The sequence below is a fragment of the Musca autumnalis genome, unplaced genomic scaffold (genome assembly GCF_047663935.1).
Source record: "Musca autumnalis isolate F117 unplaced genomic scaffold, ASM4766393v1 scaffold_1, whole genome shotgun sequence".
Lineage (NCBI taxonomy): Eukaryota > Metazoa > Arthropoda > Insecta > Diptera > Muscidae > Musca > Musca autumnalis.
The window spans coordinates 262127518-262148821 of record NW_027411644.1 but is presented as its reverse complement, the minus strand read 5'-3'; the positions used below and the strand labels follow the sequence as shown (position 1 = coordinate 262148821).

At 33.4% G+C, this 21304-nt stretch overlaps 1 protein-coding gene across 1 annotated transcript in view; it reads right to left on the bottom strand.

Annotated features, from left to right (window-relative positions):
• Positions 1-19240, bottom strand: part of LOC141389483 (prolyl 4-hydroxylase subunit alpha-2-like) — a 63734-nt gene extending 44494 nt beyond the window's left edge. Inside the window, exons 1-2 of the mRNA XM_073961017.1 lie at positions 18914-19240; positions 2029-2183 (exon numbers count right to left, since the gene is read on the bottom strand). Of these exons, the coding sequence (XP_073817118.1) occupies positions 2029-2183; positions 18914-19107 (349 nt within the window). The 5' untranslated portion in view covers positions 19108-19240. The remainder of the gene's footprint in view (positions 1-2028; positions 2184-18913) is intronic.
• Between the last annotated feature and the right edge of the window lie 2064 nt (positions 19241-21304).

The window sequence follows — 21304 nt, the reverse complement described above, 5'->3', positions numbered from 1 at the left end:
GGTACCTCCCCAACAAAAAATCGGAAAAATGTTCGGAAAAATTTGTGCGCACGACAACTCTTGAAGGGAGTAACCGATGTGGTCCATACTTCGCACATCGTGAAATTGGAGCGCACGATAACTCTCGAACGGATCTGCCGATTTGGACCAAATTTAGCCTACATCATATTTTGTCAAAACTTAGCTTATGTTCGAAGATAAGCCATATCGGTACACTCATTCAGGTACCTCCCCCACAAAAGTTTAAAAAATTTCGCAAAAAATTTTGCGCACGATAAGTCTTGAAGGGAGTGACCGATGTGGTCCATACATTACACACCCTAATATATTTACCAGATGTATATCAGTTTTGAATATGGATTATATTTGTCCACTCCTTAGCGTACCTCCCACACAAAATTTCGGATAAGTTCACTTTAAGACCTGCTCTCGAATAACTTTTATTTCTGTTGAAGCAACATGCACGACCGATATCGATTTTCTGGTCCAAAATTTATGCGATGACCCACTGAAATGACTAGTGGGCGCGATATCTATCAAAAATAAGATCAACTTTCGTAATGGACTATGTCGGTCCATTCCTTTAAGTACCTCCTCCGCAACACGTTTGAATTTTAATCCTAATCCACATTTTTGTCGGCAAGTTCAAATGTCCAAAAAGGGCCACAAAATTCTGAAAAGACCTTAAATACATTAGGTCTGTCCGTAGATGATAGTTTAAATTCAGATAGGCTGAGGTCATATATCTCTGTCGGCAAAGCCGACGGATACTTTTTTGCGTGTTATTTATAAAGATTGCACTGATAATGTCAGAAAGGAAGCAGTCATGCAAGGCAAGCAGGCGAGGCTGCTTATGTATCCAGGCCGGTGCCGTGACATAACTCCCAACGGACATAACTCCCAAAACGATTTTGGGTGTTATGTCCGCCTTGGTTTGCGGACATAACTCCTAACTTTTTTTGGAGCTATGTCCGACCCCCCTTAGCGGACATAAGTCCCAATGGGAGGCGAAAATATTTTTGAAAAAATCGAGCGATTTTTTACAAAAATATTTTCACAGTTTAAGAAGATAAAATTTTTTGTAAAAAATATTCAAATACTTTTGAAAAACGAAAAGCGCCGCAGGCGAATGTATTTTTGAAAAAAGAAATCGCACGATTTTTTACAAAAATATTTTCACAATTTAAAAAATAAAAAGTTTTTGCAAAAATATTCAAACACTTTCTGCAAAACCGAAAAGCGCCGCAGGCAAAAATATAAAAAAAATCGCGCGATTTTTTACAAAAATATTTTTACAATTTAAGAAGATAAAAAGTTTTTGTAAAAACATTCGCGATTTTTTACAAAAATATTTTCACAATTTATGAAAATAAAAAGTTTTTGTAAAAGTTTTCAAAAATATTTTACAAAAAAAGTCGAAAATATTATTGAAAAAAAAATTGCGCAATTTTTTAGAAAAATATGTTCACAATTTAAGAAGATAAAAAGTGTTTGTACAAATATTTAAATACTTTCTGAAAAACGAAAATATTTTTGAATAAATAGCGCGATTTTCTTAAAAATTTCGGGCATAATTTCGTTTTTAACTAATTTTATGAAATCAGGAGGATTTTGTGGATACTTCGGTATGTATAACTATAAATTTCAAAATTAGGCAAAGAAATAATTTACAAATTAAGAAAAAATCGTTGGGAGTTATGTCCGCGATTTTTTGGGGTGTTATGTCCATTTTGCTTCACGGACATAACTCCCAACGAATTTTGGGAGTTATGTCCGCAAAGTGCAGCGGACATAACGCCCAAAATCCTTTTGGGAGTTATGTCCGTGGGGGTTATGTCCGGGCACAATCCAGGCCGTCTAAGTCTATGTTACTTTTTTCAATTTCAATTTTTTCACTTTTTGACCCATTGTGCTTGTTTTGCATATTGGTAATAGAAAGTATGTACGAGTATGTCGGTGCCATGTTGTTGTTTAAAAGAAAATATTCATTAAATTCTGTTTATCGCCTGTCTTGTCCTGTTTACTTACCTAAACGTGTAGTGTCCGTTGCAATAGACTCTTCAAAGGTGGGCCAATCAGCAAAAAGACGTTTAATCAATCGATATGCATTTATAGGATTACTGAGGTAACCCTCAAGATCCTTAGAGGCTATACTTTGTTCATGTCGTATAATATCAATTTCACTGAAAGTAAAACAAAATAAAAATTTAATGAATATTTGCAATCCATTAAAAACAATATCAAGCTGTTGCAGTGTTTATAGAGAGAAGTTCAAAAATTAATCTGTTGTTACTGTTAAAATACATTCATATACCAAATTGCTTATCAGGTTTGACTACTAATTTAATTCATCTCGATACAAGATGATACATAAAATGTGGCAAAAGTCATAAATTATTCACTATTTCTATTCATTTCACAGTGCCTTGATTTTAAAACGGTTTTTATAGCTATTTGCATATTTATTTGGATATTCCGCTAGTGACGCATAATAATACCGCAATTAAATGTGTTTATAATGCTATCTTTATTGTTATTATTTTCGATTATTGTTTATATACGAGTATTTTTTTTAGAAATGTATTGCATAGTTTTTTCTCACCATCTGTTTTAGTGGGAATAATATGTGCCAATAAAAAAGCCTCAAAATGTTTGATTATTACGAAATTTTTCATACATTGTGAAGATGTTAAGTTACGCTGTGACATAGACTTGGTGACTAAACAGCTGAGATAACGCAATAGGCTCCATCCAATTTTTACAATGTTGTGATTTTTAGTTGCAATTATGAATATTTCATTGCCTATTCTCGGACTATAACTGTACAAGAAACAATAACAAGAGTGACAAATATAATGTACTATGAACAGATTCCTAATTATACCTTCAGCCATTAGGCTAACGTATATCCAGTTTGATACGGTGAAAGAACGCCTCATGGAAATATGTTTGGACGATATCCATTTCAGGCAATTACGAGTCGATTAACCCCTGTCCGTTCGTCTGTCTAGCTGTCAATTGTATTTTTATACCCTCAGCATTTATGCTAACGAGGGTATGTATGTATATACACTTTTATACGGGCAAAATGTGCCTCCTCGAAATAATGGTTTTAGACCCCAAGTATGTTTGGACAAAATGTGTTGCAGAAAATTTTGAGTTGATTTAGCCATGTCCGCCCGTCTGTCTGTCTGGCTGGCTGGAGCGCACGATAACTCTCTCCGATTCGGTCCAAAATTTGGCTTTCGTAATATTTTGTTTAAACTTAGTTTAAGTTCGAAGATGGGTTATATCGGTCCACTCCTTCCGGTACCTCCCTCACAGAAGTTCGGAAATGTTCGGAAAATTTGTGCGTACGATAACTCTTGAAGGGAGTAACCGATTTGGTCCATACTTTGCACATCGTACAATATCTAGCAGACTTAGATGAGGTTACAATATGGACTCAATCGGTCCACTCCTTCGGGTACCTCACAAACAAAATTTCGGAAAAGTGCAGTTTAGGACCTGCTCTTGAATAGCTTTGATTTTTGTTGTAGCAAATTGTATTCACTGCCCCTCATACGGCGGTATAAGTTTCATCAGGGGCAAGTCCATACTTCCTGAGAAAATAGCCTGAAAAGTACAAAAAACCCTATGACACCATGTGTAGTGGTTGGAGCGCAAGATAACTCTCGAACGGATCTGCCAATTCGGTCCAAGATGTGGCCTTCTTAATATTTTGTGCAAACTTAGTTTAAGTTCGAAGATAAGCTATATCGCTGCACTGCTTCAGATACCACCCCCACAAAAGCTCAAAAGTGTTCGCAAAAATTGTGCGCACGATAAATATTGATGGGAGTGACCGATTTGGTCCATACTTTACACATCCTAATATATCTACCAGATATAAATCAGGTTCGAATATGGACTATATTTCTCCACTGCTTCGGGTACATATCGTACAAAATTTCGGATAAGTTCACTTTAAGACCTGCTCTTGAATAACTTTGATTTTTGTTGAAGCAACTTGCATTCGCTGCCTCAATTACGACGGTAAAAATTTTTTCAGTGGCAAGTCCATACTTCTTCAGAAAACAGCCTGAAAGGTGTAAAAACCCACGATAACTCTCGAACTGATCAGCCGATTTGGTCCAACATTTTTACATAGCTTCAGTTCTAAGATAAGCAATACCGGTCCACAACTTCCGGCACTTCCCCCGAATATTTAAAAAGTGTCACTTAAATGGTATGTATGATATATCTTGAACAAATTTGTTCCAAACTGTTGATCTCCTAATATTTTTTCCAAATTTAGTTTAAGTTTTAAAATGGAGGTACTCCAACAAATATTCAACACTTGTGTCTAAGTGCAGTTTAAGGTATGGCCGAAAATCCTTTCGAAATGTATGCCGATGCTGTTCTTGTGGTCCGGTTTACAGCGATTTTATGTTTTCCGTGGACAAGTCCATGCTTCCTGGTCCAAAGACTAGTGGGCGCGATATATACCGAAAAGATAAGTTCAAATGTCTAAAAAGGCCACAAAATACTGGAAAGACCCTAAATACATTCAACCTTACCGTAGATGAAAGTTTCAATTCACACCGGCTGAGGGTATATCTCTGTCGGCAATACGACTTTTTACTAATTTTTGGATTTTTCTCATCTATGAACATTTCTGTTTCAGAAACTTCCCAGGTGTAAGCGGGTTTCATTTAAAGTTAGGAGGCGATACAGTCTGTCCCAAATTGAAATTCTATATATCAAGAATGATAAAACTTACGAAAATATCATAAAGGTAAATTTTGTAGAGAATTTTCACTGCTACAACCTTTTCGATAAACCCATTTCGATAGGACTTGCGGTATACAAGCAGCATCGCGAAACCCTAAAAAAAACCTTAAAATTGTGAACTTTGATGGTGATTTATTTTAAAAGCGCTCCGGCGATTTTTGTTTTGTTTTTTCATTTAAAGTAAGAAGGCAATACAGTCCGCGTATTGTCCCTCTCAATATCCCCAAAAATTTCTCTGGTATTCTTTGATGTCGATTTTTTTGTTTTTTGATTTTTCTCATACATATACATATGAACATTGTAGTGTCAAAATCCGCAAAAACTTCCCAGGTGTATGCACCTTTCATTTAAAAGTAGTTCAAGCGCACCGTGATTGGTTACTCCAGACTGTATCCGGATGGTAAACTTAGCGATATATCATTGTTCCGAAAGTAGCACGAGATCATCCGACATCAGTATAGATAATACGTGGGAGGATGCCAATGCAGCATTAACAAGCAAAAGGAAGCATAACCTAACAGAAATTTCAAGAAGTTTTGTCATAGGCTCGCATAAACGGCGAGGACGTGCTATTAGCTTTCCGCTGGGAGCATTGGAATTCCAACCGGTCAGAAATCCCCAAAGCTATCCACAAGAAAGCAGCGCGGGGGACGAAGTACTTGAGAGTTTTGAATAATAAACCGCGATCCTCAAGAATTAATCTGTATAAATTAAATTGACGACGCTAAAATTGAAAGATGAAAAAGCTCAAACAGTAGCAGAAGAACTCCAGAATATAATAGATGAGTTCGACCTGTGGGGATCAATTGAGATGATTGTTGTCGATACAACAAACGCATATAACAGATAAATGACAGGCGTTGTATTTCGACTGCAGCAAACATTCGAAGAGAAAGGTCACCCACACCCAAATTCAGCATAATATGATACAGTCAATGCATTGTCCCAATTTGAACTTCTATATCTCAATATCGGCAAAACCTATGAAATCATCATAAAGGTCAATATTGTAGAGAATTTTTTATAGCTACAACATTCTCTTTAGTCCCATTTCGATAGGACTTGCGGCTTCCAATCAAAATTGTGAAAAGCTAAAAACCCCCTAAAAATTCAACTTGAATCACGATTTATTTAAAAAGCGCTCCGGCGTTTTTTTGTTTCTTGATTTTTCACATCTATCAACATTGTTGTTTTAGAATCCGCAAAAACTTCCCAGGTGTAAGCACTAGACTGGTTTTAACTCAAAGGGAAAAAATCGATGTGGGATTTTTTATGCGGCATACTCCTAAAATGTTTAGCTTTGTTAAAAATTAAGACTGCCATAGATTGAGCTGAATGAGAATATGTTAACACGTGCCACTGGGGTCTCAAAGTTTCCATGGGCCCTTTATATAGCTAATATTAAAATCTGACCCGATTTTCAAAATTTTTTGTAGGATTACTTGTTTAGCCACTACAAAGAACTAGTAAACTGTTTTCATCGATTGGACAATAAATGTGGTCTGTAGAGTGATTTTGCGAAAATTCGGCTTTGGTTCCATACAAATCCGCCAAAATTTTAAAGAAATCGCTCAACATTACACTGAGGGGTATTTTACCACCGTTGAAAATGAGATGTTGTCTGAACTGGGAATCGAACCCCGGACCTTCAACGTGCAAGGCGGGTGTACACTAGGGTTATGACTTTTTGACATTTTTTCTCAAAACTGATTTCTAGTAGTGAGAATGAATGCACGTTTGCCTATCAATGCCTAAAATGACATCCATTCCATTTTATTATAAAAAAGGTTCCGAACAAACCACTTTGATTTTTTTTTAATGCTATGAAGTGAAAAAAAACTCTCAAAAAATTATTTCCTGTTGATCAAATGAATGATATTTTGCCTATTAAACACTGAAATAACTTTTAATCCATTTATATAATGGAAATTATCCCCATAAACCTCTTTTTATTTTTATGATAAATGAAATAAAGTTATATATAATATAAGCTTATATGTATATAATATTACGATAATAAAATTAGTGGGAAAAAACAGTTCAGTTAAATATCTGCTTCAAAAAGTTGTCAAAAGTTCTGAAAATAAAGACTTTAAAAGCGTTTTGTGTGGAAGCTTTTTTATCGAATCACTTTATAATTAATATTTCATGTTATCTTAGGTAAAGCTCATTAAAACAGCATAGGGTTATGTAAAAAAGTCATAACCTTAGAGTACATTATTACTCATATATATCGTTTTATATAATATATATAAAGTTATTTCATATATCATAAAAATAAAGTGGTTTGTGCGGGACCTTTTTCAACATTTAAATGGATCAAAAGTTGTTTTAGTTGTTAATAGGCAAAAGGTCATTCATTCGTGCAACAGGAAATATTTTTTTAATTTTTTTTTTTGATTTCATAGTATTTTTTCAAAAATTATTTTTTTAAAGTGGTTTGTCCGGAACCTTTTTTATAATAAATCGAATAAATGTTATTTTAAGCATAAATAGGCAAAAGTTCATTCATTCTCATTACAGGAAATCATTTTTGAGAAAAAAATTCCAAAAAGTCGTAACCCTAGTGTACATACCATTGCACCAAGGTGGCACCGTGGACAAAATGTGATTTTAAAAAATTATCCAAAATCTTATCTTCTTCTTTATTTGCCATTCCGTTTTAGCGATCATCAAAATCGTATAAATAATACAAATTGTAAAATCAGGTTTTTTATCTAAAAACATGATACAAAGATATATATGCGGTTTTAAAAAGTCATCATCCTAATATACAAATTTAATTTGTGATGCATTTGCGAACGGCATCGGGTTCAGCTAATAACATAAATATCTAATATTATAAAAGAGTTCAGTAATGATGACTGACTCACTGACTGAATGATAATCAACGACCAGTCTAAACTGCTGGAGCTAGAATCTTGAAATTTTGGGTGAAGGCCACTCTTAGTCCGAATAGGTCAGATAAGGCTCGGTTTTTGGAAATTCGAACTAGAACTAAATACTAAATATGGTACCATTTGTATTTGGCGAACCGGTAGAGCTAGAATTCTGAAATTTGAAATGAGAGTCACTGATGGAGAGTTAGAAGGATGTACCAAAGGGTTTTTGGAAATTGGACCTATAAATGTACGAAAAGTACTAAAAGTTACTACATTTGGTTACAATTGCATATTTTTAATGGATAAAGCTAGAATCTTGAAATTTGGTATGGGAGTCAAGGTTGGAGAGTGGTGTTGACGTAAGGAAACGGTTTTGGAAATTCGTACTTATGTGTATGAAGTACTAAATGGTGCTAAATTTAGTACAACTGGCTTTATGTGAACGGATAGAGCTAGAAACGTGAAATTTGGAATTATGATTACTGTTGAAGTGTATGATTTAAATATGGGCAATTCGTACTTATGTGTACGAAAAGTACTAAATGGTACTAAATTTGGTACAATTTGGATTTGACCGAACGGATAGAGCTGGAATCCAAAAATTTGGAATTAAGATTACTGTTGGAGTGTAGGATTTAAATATGGGGGTACTTTTGGCAATTCGTACTTATGTTTGTGTACGAAAAATACTAAATGGTTCTAAATTTGGATTTGGAAGAAGGGATGCAGCTGGAAACTTGAAGTTTGGAATTAAAATTACCGTTGAAGTGTAGGATTGCGATATGGTGAAAGTTTTAGAATTTCGTCCTTATGTTTACGAAAAGTACTAAATGGTACTAAATTTGGTACAATTTGGATTTTACGGAACGGATAGGGCTGGACTCAAGACATTTGGAATTAAGATTACTGTTGGAGTGTAGGATTGAAATATGGGGAGTAGTTTTAGGAATTCGTACTTATGTTTACGAAAAGTACTAAATGGTACTAAATTTGGTACAATTTAAATTTGACTGAACGGATAGAGCTGGAATCAAGAAATTTGGAATTAAGATAACTGTTGGAGTGTAGGATTGAAATATGGGGGTGGTTTTGGAAATTCGTACTTATGTGTACGAAATGTAATAAATGGTACTAAATTTGGATTTGGGTGAACGGATACAGCTGGAAACTTGAAATTTGGAATTAAGATTATTGTTGAAGTGTACGATTGTGATATAGGCATATTTTTGGAAATTCGTACTTATGTTTACTAAAAGTACTACATTTGGTACAATTTGGATTTGAACCGAACGGATAGAGCTGGAATGCAGAAATTCGGAATTAAGATTACTGTTGGAGTGTAGGATTTAAATATGGGGGTACTTTTAGAAATTCGTACTTATGTTTAACTATAACTGTGCGAACAGTACCCAAATATACTAAATTTGGTACCACTTTGTATTATGCGAACGGGTAGAGTCAAAACCTTGAAATTTGGAATGAGAATCAAATCAAAAGGAGGTAGCTTTGGAAACGTGTACTAAAAGTACTAAATTTGGTACAATTTGGGTGAACGGATAGAGCTGGAATCCAGAAATGTGGAATTAAGATTGCTGTTGGAGTATAGGATTGAGGTAGTCTTGGAAATTCGAACTTATGGATACGAAAAGTACAAAATGCTACTAAATTTTGTACAATTAGGATTTGGGTGAACGGATACACCTGGAATCCTGAGATGTGGAATTAAGGTTACGGTTGAAGTGTAAAATGGAAGTAGTTTTGAAAATCGTACTTATGGGTACAAAAAGTACTAAATGTAGTACAATTAGACTTTGGTCTAACGGATAGAGATGTAATCCTGAAATTTTGAACGATGTTTACTCTTGGAGTGTAGAATGGAAGTAGTATGGATAATTCGTATCTGTGGATACGAAAAGTACTAAATGGTACTAAATTTGGTACAATTTGGATTTGGGTGAACGGATAGAGATTAAATCCTGAAATTTGGAATGATTGCTGATGTATAAAGTTGAGGTAGTTCTGGGAATTTGAACTTAAGGGTACGAAAAGTACTAAATTTGGTACAATTTGGATTTGAGTGAACGGATAAAGCAGGAATGCTGAAAATTGGAATAAAGATTGCGGTAGTTTTGAGGTAGGATGGAGGTAGTTTTGGAAATTCGTACTCATAAGTACGAAAAGTACTAAATTTAGTACAATTCGGATTTGATTGAACGGATAGAGCTGGAAACCTGAAATTTAAATTGAAGCTTCTTTTGGAGTGTAGGATTGAGTTAGTTTTGGACATTTGTACTTATGGGTACAAAAATACTAAATGGTACTAAATTTGATACAATTTGGAATGGTTGAACGGATTTCTGTTCATGTGTAGAGTTGAGGTAATTTTGGAATTTCGGACTTATGGGTACGAAGAATACGTAATGGTACTACATTTAGTACAATTCGAAAATTGGTGGTCGGATATACCTGGAATCGTGAAATTTAGATTAGTGTGTAGGATTGTGATATGGTGGTAGTTTTGGAAATGCGTACTTATGTGTTCCAGAAGTGTTAAGTGGAACAAAATTTTTAACTTTTTGATATTTGTTAAAATATAAAACTAAATTTCTTCATTTTAGTATTAGGATCCCTGTTGGTGTGTAGAATGGGGATGAGGAAGAAATCTCGGAAAATAATGCTTATGTCTAATAAATTTGATATCGGGTGTATGAATAGAGGGGAGAATTTGGAAATTTGGTATTAATTTCGGTGTTTGTAGGTAGGGTTAAGGTATGGATATGGTTGTGGAAATACATACCATAAGTATACGAAAAGTACTAAATGGTACTCAATTTTGTAGAAATACGTTCCATAAATACAAGAAAAGTACTAAATTTGGTATTTGAGGGCTGAGTTCGAATTCTAAAATTAGAGCCACTGTTGGTGTGTGGGGTTATATAGTAGGTGAACAGATAGAGCTGGCAATGAGAATCACGGTTGGTTTATAGCGTTTATATACGGAGTAATTTTTGTAGTTTATACCCAGGTGTACGAAAAATAGCATTTTTGGTACCATTTTGAAATTCTGAAGTTTGGTATACTAAATTTTACTACACATTGGAACACCGATATGAATGAAGTGGTAAATCCAGCGTTAAGAAATTTGTTATACGAGTCGCTGTTGGGATTAGATCACAATAGTTATAATAATTCGCACTTTAAATATGCATATGGCATGTTTCTACATGTAACGAAATAGGCATTGGGCGAACAAGTGGGGATAAAACTGTAAAATTTTAGATAAGGTCGTGGGTTCGAAAAATTGTATTGAATATTGTATTTTTATTGTGCTTTTATTCTGAACGCATTAGAAAGTCCATTTGGAAACGTAGACCTATGCGACAGTTTGTTTGCACCCTGAGGACAGAAAGCCATAAATTGAAATACTTCGCTGCTGATTTGCAGGGGTGAGATGGACCGATTTTAGGTAGTAGTACAACAAAACAATCAGTGTTCACCATTTCGGTATTAAGTATTGTTTGTTGTTGTTGTTTTTATTTCCTTTCCGCAATCGAAGTGGCGGGCACTTTGCTAGTAATAATATAAAATATTTATGCGTTTTAAATGTCATATCTTCTTTGCCTGGTTTAACATTTTGCAATTCATACCCAATCAATGCTACTTAAAAATATTATAACTGTAACGGATTATTTGATTGGATTCATTCCAGTTTTAGATTTTAATAAACAGTAAGTCCAATATAATAATTAAAAGTAATTGTTGAAATAAAAATCTAGATTTTGTGCCCGATCATTTTTTAGAAATGATTATTTAGAAATAGATGAAGCGAAGAAATTTAAAAATGAAATAACAAGTAAAAAAGTATCAGTCAGCTGTGCTGACAAAAAAAAACAGCAACAACAACAAAACCAAACCAAACACAATAATTATGCCGTATATAAAATATATTGATTTGGTATCACGAGTTTGCTTCAAAATCTATAGGTACCGCAATGTGGTGCTATACCAAATCATTGACATCATTGACTACCTACTGGTTAGCTGTTTCCCTTTTGATGTATAATTTCCGAGCAATTATAAACTTTGAAACAATTTTCGTTATTGTGAAGACATCAGTGCGGAAAAGTTTGACAAATATTCGTTATATAGAGGTTATTTTGGGTGTTTTAAATTTTTCTTCGTTATAGAGAAAAGTACGTTATAGAGAAGTTCGACTGTAAATAGTATTCAAACTCTGATATTGAAACTAGTAGAAAAGAGTTTTTAGTAGTTAACCATCTACGTTGAACAAACTTCAGTCATTTTTCATAATTTTTTTTCAACGTAATTTGTGTAACATATTGTGCTTTCAATGTTTTACCTATCAATAAAAATGTGTACGTCCATCAGTGCCTACTTCCCATGAATTTCCGCAGGATATTATTTTATAGAATAATGTCAGAGAAATCATTAATTGTTCTGTTATCCTGAAAACAAAAGAAAAAGACTTATGACATTTACAGCCATCCATAATTCCTTTCATTTTTTGCCATCATCACATCATAATTTGTATGAATGCAATTATTAAATATCAACTCTGCAACGGAAAAATACTCCCTCTAGGTACATATTTGTGACGCAGTTGGTGGCCTATTGCTTAAAATCCTGATTTACAAAATCAATTTAAAGTTCACACTAAAACGTGTGAACAAAAAAAACACAAAGAGCTGGACAACAAAGGTGAGAAGGCTAACAACAATAACAGTACAAACAACCACCAATATAAAACTAAATCAAAATGAACAAATTGTATGTGACATTAATTGAACAATTCCAATATGCATTAATGCCACATTTGATAAAGGAGGTATGTAAACATGATTTATTTTTTGCATTGCTATTTGTTGGCGTGGTAATTATTGTGATGGAAAATCCAATTATTTCCGAGGCAAGATATACATATTTCTTACGTGTTTGAATAAATATGCCTTGTCGTATCGCATTTTTTCTTTAAAATAGTAATAAAAATAGTAAGAACGGCACACAATGTTTCGATTTTCCTGACCCGAATCCCAATTTTTTTTTGTCGTCACCGATTGTTAATTTCTATATAATTACTATCGAAAATCATATTGAATCAAAGGAAACCAAAAAAAAAGGTAAAAATATTGGAAGATGTGGGCGTAACGTGCTCCAAAAGACAACGAGTTCCCCCATTTTGGAAAATACGTAATTTTTTTCCAAATTTCTGAAGAAAGAAATACATACAATACTGTAATATATTGTGTTTATTGTCTTTTTTTAAACTTTTACCTATTATATGAATTAAATTTGGTACCGTTTTGGTATTGTATTAGGGTCAGGGGGTGTTTAAATAAGGAGTTTTTAAAATGCATATAAATTTTGAAATTAGTTATGGAGGTCGCTATGGGCTTAGTTGTTAAGGGCTTAATTAGTTTTGAAAATACCTACTATAAGGCTGCGAAAAGTACAAAATGGTACTAAATTTGGTGTTGGCTGCAGGAATGAAGCTGGAATTATATATTTAGTGTACGGAAAGTACTAAAGTGTAAAGTGAAAAGTACTAAAGTGGCGTAATTTATTATTTATTTATTTGTCAGTTTTACTGTTAGAGGTTGCCGTACAATAAGTGTACTAGAAGTTTAAACAATATTAAACATTGAAGAACTGGTATTCAACGAACCGATGAATGGTTATGATGATTAGGTTATGAAAATCGGCATTGGGCGTACAAGTGGAGCAAAAATTGTAGTTCTAAATAGTGTACTATTTGTTTTACGTTAACGCGACGGCGGTTTCTAAATAATGCACTGAAATCAAGTAGTCAAACGTGAAGTATCTTCTCAACAAAATTGTATTTTTATTCTATTATTGTTGTTTTATTTTATTCTATTTATTTTTATTCATTTTAGTAAGTCCATTTAAAAAAGTGGATCAACTGTTTTACAAGATCGCTGTTGAGGTGTTGGGGTGCGATACAGTCTACATTTTTTTTTGGAAATTCGAACTAAAGTACGAACAGTACATAAATGAAATTAAATAACAATTAAAATATGTAGTAGTACAACAAAATTGTCAGTCTTCACCATTTCCATATTAAATCTATATATATAAAAGAGTAGTGAGGTGAGTGACTGACTGATTGACTGACTGATTCATCAACGCCCGGACGAAACGGCTGAAGCTAGAAACTTGAAATTTTTAGTGTGGGTTGTTGTTGGTGTGTAGGGGTGTAAGGCTGGATTTTTCGAAATTCGAATTGGAAGGGTACGAAAAATACTAAAAGGTATTAAATATGGTACCCTTTGTATTAGGCAAACGGTAAGAGCTAGAATTCTGAAATTTGGAATGAGGGTCACTGATGGAGAGTTAGAAAGATGTACCAAAGGGTTTTTGGAAATTCGAACTACAAGGTTACGAAAAGTACTAAATGGTACTAAATTTATTACAATTTGGATTTGTGTGAACGGATAGAGCTGGAATCCTGAAATTTGAAATTAGGGTCAATTGTGGAGAGTAACTAGAAGTTATTTACCCCCTGATAATAAAAAAGCCTAAATTGAAATGCCTCCAAAAATTTTTCGGTTATATACGGTTGACATTTGCGTACCCTTTATTTTGGATAACACAAGCACATATTTTATTTTTTATTTATATTAAATTTTTAAATATTGCCGTCGATAATTCTTCCAAAGCTACTTTTGCGGCTTCAAATTAATTTTCAATGGTTATGCAATTTTTTTCGGTTAATTTTTGAGATAACGATCCCTCACAAGTCCCAATCAGGGATCAGGGGATTGGGCAGGCCAATGGCGAACTTCTGTCGAATTTTTTTGGAATCACTCCTTAACCACTTTCGATACATGTTTTGGCTCGTTATCTTCCTGGAATGTCCATCTAAGTGGCATCTCTTCTTCAGCATAAGGCAACATCACGTCTTTTAATACATTACGACACTTGAAACGATCCATAATTCCATTAATTTTATGAACTGGTTAAATACCTTGCCCCGAAAAATATCCCACACCATTATGTTCCGCCTTCATGTTTTACAGTGCCCTTACAATATTTAGGATTTAACCGCTGCCCATCACGGTGCTCTTGAAGCAACTTTAAATGGAAGGTGCTTACAAAAGGGAAGTTTCTGCGGATTCTGAAACTACAATGTTCATAGATGTGAAAAATTAAAAAACAAAAACAAATCGCCGGAGCGATTCAAGTTGACATTTTTAGGGGGTTTTTAGGTTTTCGCGATTTCGCTTGGAAACCGCAAGTCCTATTGAAATGGGACTAAAGAAAATGTTGTAGCAATGAAAGTTCTCTACATGATTGACATTTTTGATAATTTCGTAAGGTTTACCGTTATTAAATTTAGAAGTTCAAATTGGGACAATGCATTGACTGGATCGCCTCCTTATAAAACAATGTCATGACTGCAATTTAATAACATAAACTTATAAATCTCGAAAACGGCATAACCAAGGAAAAAATTCCTAACGCCAATTTAGTAGAACATTTTCACAGCTAAAAGATTCTCTCTAGTCCCATTTCGATAAGACTTACCGTTTTCAAACAAATCGAGAAAACTTAACAAAAAAGCTAAAAAAGTGACCTGAACATCCATATATCTCAAAAATGGTAAAACCTAGGAACAAATCATAATAGTCAATCCTCTAAAGAATTTTCAGAGCTACAACATTTTCTTTAGCCCCATTTTGATATGACTTGCGGTTTTCAAGCAAAATCGCAAAAAACTTAAAATAAACCTAAAAAATGTGAGATTTGACCGCGATTTATTTAAAAATCCCTACAGATATTTATTCTTGTTATTGGATTTTCCTCACGCATGAACATTGCTGTTTCAAAATCCGCAAAAACTTCCCAGGTGTAAGTGGCTTTCACTTATGGTTAGTTAAGGCGCACCATGTATGACATTGTTTTATAAGATAGGGATACAGTAAATGCATTGTCCCAATTTGATCTTCCATATCTCAATAACGGTAAAACCTACAAAATTATCATGAAGGTTAATCTTGTAGAGAATTTTCATAGCTACAACCTTTTCTTTAGTCTCATGTCGATTGGACTTGCGGTTTCCAACCAAAATCGTGAAAACCTAAAAAACCCTTAAAAATGTCAATTTGAATAGCGATTTATTTAAAAAGCGCTCCGGCACTAACGGATATTTGGCCGTTGAAATGTATTTCTTCATGACAAACGCTATTTTGCGCTGCCTTTGAAGTTATGAGTTTGCGTTCAAAACAAAACTCATAACTTCCAAGGCAGCGCAAAATAGCGTTTGTCATGAAGAAATACATTTCAACGGCCAAATATCCGTTAATGTATAAAAACACATTTGCATTTGAAAAACGAAAAGTTCTAGGACAGAGAAGCCATTCGACAGTCGATATGTCTGAAGAGCTGCTTAACCAACAGCGAAACTAGGTAACGTAATTTGGTGACTGTGTGGGTTCGAGTCCTTGGCTTTCCTTTTTCACTTGTAAAACATTTCCGATCATCAAGCTTAACTCTAAACGAGAAAATTAATAAAAATTATTAAAAATGTTCTTCGCCCTAACAGGCAAAATTACAAATAATTTAATATCGTCTACGCCTAAAAGATGTGCGTGTGCCATCCAGAATAAAGGATACCCAACGCAATATTGATTTCAATAGTTTTTGTTATACATCGAATTGGGGGTGCTTTAGTTTTGTCCGCTTATATTTGCGACCTAAAATGTTTTTTTGAATATAAACAAATAAAAAGAAATATAAGAAAAATCAACTTCGTTTTTTAAAAAAAATTACCATTTAAAAAAATGTATTGAGGGGGTGCTTTAGTTTTGGCCGACACTGTGCATTTAAAAACTTGACCCACAAATTAACCTCTTATAATGCAATTTAGTTATCGAAAATATTTTTGCAAATAATATTAATTTTTCATATTTATTCTAATGCAACACCACACAAAAAGTCAAATAGAGAATAATTTATGGAAAACGGATTTTGTTTAAATTCGAGTCAATCAAACATAACCACAATACAATCATGCGACCTTCCGGCACATTGTAACATTCCCTCCAAACATTTTCTATCGCCTGATTGACGCAAAAGTCACTGAAAGGCGATAGTTGTGTCTACTGCGACAGTCGCATTTGTATCCGAAAAGACAAAAATGACTAAAGAAACTGTTCCACTTATGCGGCTCAAACTCTATTATCGCTTCCGTCACTGCTGTATGTTTCTTATGCGATTCAGTTGGAGTGTCGGAACCGGGGCACTTTGAGTGTGCATTAGGTACTCATGCAGGTACCGCTTACGAAACTTTAAGTAGTGACGGAAGCGACAGTATCTGTAAAAGGCTATTTAGTTTTTTATTGTTTATTCAAACTTATCATTATTCATTTGATTTTAATGTTACTGCTGTTATAAAACGTGAATTTTATTATAAAATGTATCAAAAAGAAACAATTTTTATAATACAATGCACCTTTTATAACCGCATTTACATTGAGTTCAAATGAATAATAACACGTTTGATTTACTTTTTTATAAAAGTTGAAAATAAATAATAAATAAACTAAACCGCTTTATTTTCATTTAATTTTTTGTATAAAGTTTGTACCGATAGCTAACAAAACTAAACAAGAAATGAAGAAATCACGTCAATCAAATTGTTTTTCTAACGCTGCCACTATTGTTTTGAAAACAATACACTCTATAACAGAGAGTAGTATCAATGCTCCAGACTTAAAGCATTTGTTTTTGTACAACATAAAGTGTCGCTTTTTATAATCCTGTAAGTCACGCAGTTGTGACCACATACGGATAAAAAAGCGATAACAACATATTTGTTCTTGTAAAACGACAACAGTCGCATTTTTAACTGAATGCAGACACTTTATAGAGACACATTTACTGAGAGAAGATATATTTAACTTCCAAATGTTTGGAGGGCCCTCCAAACATTTTCTATCGCCTGCTTGACGCAAAAGTCACTGAAAGGCGATAGTTGTGTCTACTGCGACAGTCGCATTTGTATCCGAAAAGACAAAAATGACTGAAGAAACTGTTCCACTTATGCGGCCCAAACTCTATTATCGCTTCCGTCACTGCTGTATGTTTCTTATGCGATTCAGTTGGAGTGTCGGAACCGGTGCACTTTGAGTGTGCATTAGGTACTCATGCAAGTAACGCTTACGAAACTTTAAGTAGTGACGGAAGCGACAGTATCTGTAAAAGGCTAGATAGTTTTTTTATTGTTTATTCAAACGTATTATTATTATTCATTTGAATTTAATGTTACTGCGGTTATAAAAGGTGCATTTTATTATAAAATTGATCAAAAAGAAACAATTTTTATAATACAATGCACCTTTTATAACCGCATTTACATTGAGTTCAAATGAATAATAACACGTTTGATTTACTTTGTTATAAAAGTTTTAAATAAACAATAAATAAACTAAACAGCTTTATTTTCATTTAAATTTTTGTATAAAGTTTGTACCGATAGCTAACAGAACTTCACAAGAAATGATGAAATCACGTCAATCAAATTGTTTTTGTAATGCTGCCACTATTGTTTTGAAAACAGAACTCTCTATAACAGAGAGTAGTATCAATGCTCCAGACTTGAAGCATTTGTTTTTGTACAACATAAAGTCTCGCTTTTTATAATCCCGTATGTCACGCAGTTGTGACCACATACGGATAAAAAAGCGATAACAACATATTTGTTCTTGTAAAAAGACAACAGTCGCATTTTTAACTGAATGCAGGCACTTTACAGAGACGCATTTACTGAGAGAAGATATATTTAACTTCCAAATGTTTGGAGGGATGTATTATGGTTTTATTGTATCACAATCTGATTGTATAGCTGGTACTTTCTGATTTGTTGTTTCACTGAAACCCTTTACAGTTTTTCAGACTATATACGAGTACATACAAAATATTTGTAAAAAAAAAAAAATTCCACTGTCAAAAGCATACAAACAATCACATTTAAATAGCAATTTGACCCACACAATAACCTCTTTTAATGCAATTTAATTATCGAAAATATTTTTGCAAATAATATTAATTTTTCATATTTATTCTAATGCCGCAACACAAAAAGTCAAACAACGAATAATTTATGGAATTCTAAAACGGATTTTGTTTACATTCGAGTCAATCAAACATAACTACAATACAAACATGCGACCTTCCGGCACATTGTTACATTGACATCCTTCACCGTCACCTTCACCTACCTTTGTAACATTTCAATGTGTAGCCTTAACGAGTCAATGTAATTTTGCATTTCCGATGTGAGTTGTAGTTCCGTTTTGTATAAATCCTCCAAACCAGCTATGGACGTATAATAGTCTTTGGCCAGGCCATAATGCCACAACACTGTTGCACTAATTAAAAATTGAATAATTAATTTATTTAAATTTCCTAGCATCACAATTTTCACTTTTCAAGGTTTCACTGCCACAATAAACAATGTGTTTTTTTTTTGTTGAAAATATTCCCGTTTGCCCCTTTGCGTTGGGTGTTTGGCGTTCTGATGTCTGCAACGTTCGAAAGTCAACTAATTTGGTATTGAGTTTTAATAATTTCACATTTCAACTTGTTTAATAAGCACCGCAAATGTTCTTCACTTGAATTGTGAGTGTTTTGTCTATCCAACATGATTTGATTTGCAAAGTCATTTCCATTCGAACACTTATTTGCTTATTGGTAGGTTGTCCATTTGAATTTCTCTAAACCATGATACCAATCTTGTGTTTTTTGTATGAATGGATAAGCTTCTATTTGCTCTATGTAGAAGAAGTACGTAAGTACGCACACCGCAATGAAACTTGTTTTCTTGTCTAGTTTCCTGAGGTTTATATTCTGCCATTCAACAACATTCACATTCTTCTATGAGATGCTTTCAAATTCTTCAATCAAAAGTACCATAAATTATAACAATGTTGTTGCTGCTTGAAAAATGAGTTGGTTGATTTTTCATCCACACCCACCAGATCAGATGAAGAAGAACTTATGTTTTTAGTTTATTTTTTATAGAGTTTTTAATATATTATTCAATTGTGTTCAGTGAAATGTCAGATTCGTTTTCACAGCGCTATTGAGGAGGTTCTAATAAGATTAGAAATATTTAGCAATAAGTCCAAGTTGTTTGGAAATAATTAATCCAGATGTAATGAGTTTAAATGAAGTCCGAACCTGAAAACTGAAACATTAGACCAACGTGGATATCATGGAAAGGAGAAAGTTGATTTAAAGTTGGTCCCCCACTGCGTAAATGTCTAGCGACATTTTCATTTTGCGTCAAATATTGGGAAACCTTTTTAATACCACAACAAGTGCCGTGAATAACTTAATTAGCTTGGTCATTACAGAACATTTATTCCATAAGCCGAACTAAGAAATTATCTCCAATTTTCTCTTTATATTGCTTCGCTTTCTGGAATACCACAACTTTTCATCTCATCATTCACTTGTTTTTTTTCTATCTATTTTCTATCTATTTTTCTATCAAACATACCAAGCACTGCCTTGTTTGCTTGCACAAGTACCCACGTTTAGGAACCATACATTAGCACGGGTACCCAGTAAAGTACTCATTACAAAATCCCCTACTCACCCATTATTTTAACAAGGCCATGTCGCGCGATAGAAGTAGTTGTTTTTTGACCACTTAAATATGTAGTTAAATAACTAGTTACTAGAAGTCGTGACTACTTACCTATTTAAGTGGCCAAAAATAAATACTTATTTCTCGCGACATGCCCTTGTAAAAATAATGTGTTAGTAGGGGGTTTTGTAATGGTATTTTTCCTGTGTAGTATTAGGGTTATGACTTTTTGACAGTTTTTTTCTCAAAAATGATTTCCTGTAGCAGTGATGAATGAACTTTTGCCTAATAATCACTACGCTATCGTTTATTCCATTGAAATATAAAAAAAGGTCACGCACAAATCGATTTTAAAAATTATAATTTTTGAAAAAATGTATGAAATGAAAAATAACATTTTTTTTCAAAAATTATTTTTTTTTGCATAAATGAATAAATATAAGCCTACTAATAACTATAATAATGTTTATTTCATTCAAATATTGAAAAGGGTCATGCACAAACCACTTTGAAAAATTTTATTTTTTTTTTTGTTTTTTGTTAAAAAATTATATCTTTAAATAAAAGCGTTTACGACATTCTTACGATTCTCAGAATTGAAGAAAATTAGTGAGAAATAAATGTTATGTCAGTTTAATTATCTCATGTGACTCTAAAGTTTATTTTCAGTTGTATATCTGCTTACTGCGACTTCAAAAAATTGTCCATAATTTGGATAAATTCAAATTTTAAAATCATTTTGTGCGTGAGGTTTTTTCAACGAAGCACCTTATAATTATGATTTTTTGTAATCTTATGGCAAAATTCATCACGATATGATACAGGGATATGAGGTTGTAAAAAAGTTATAACCCTAGTGTAGAATCAGTGTTTTGTAAAGCAATGTTTTTGTTTGACGAGATATGGCTTTGTTTTTAAACTGCTTACTTGAGCCAAAGTAGCATATGTTGGCCAATACAATCCTTTTATTTTATTTTACAACTGATGTTGTTTGTTGTGTTTATTGCGGTGCCGAGGT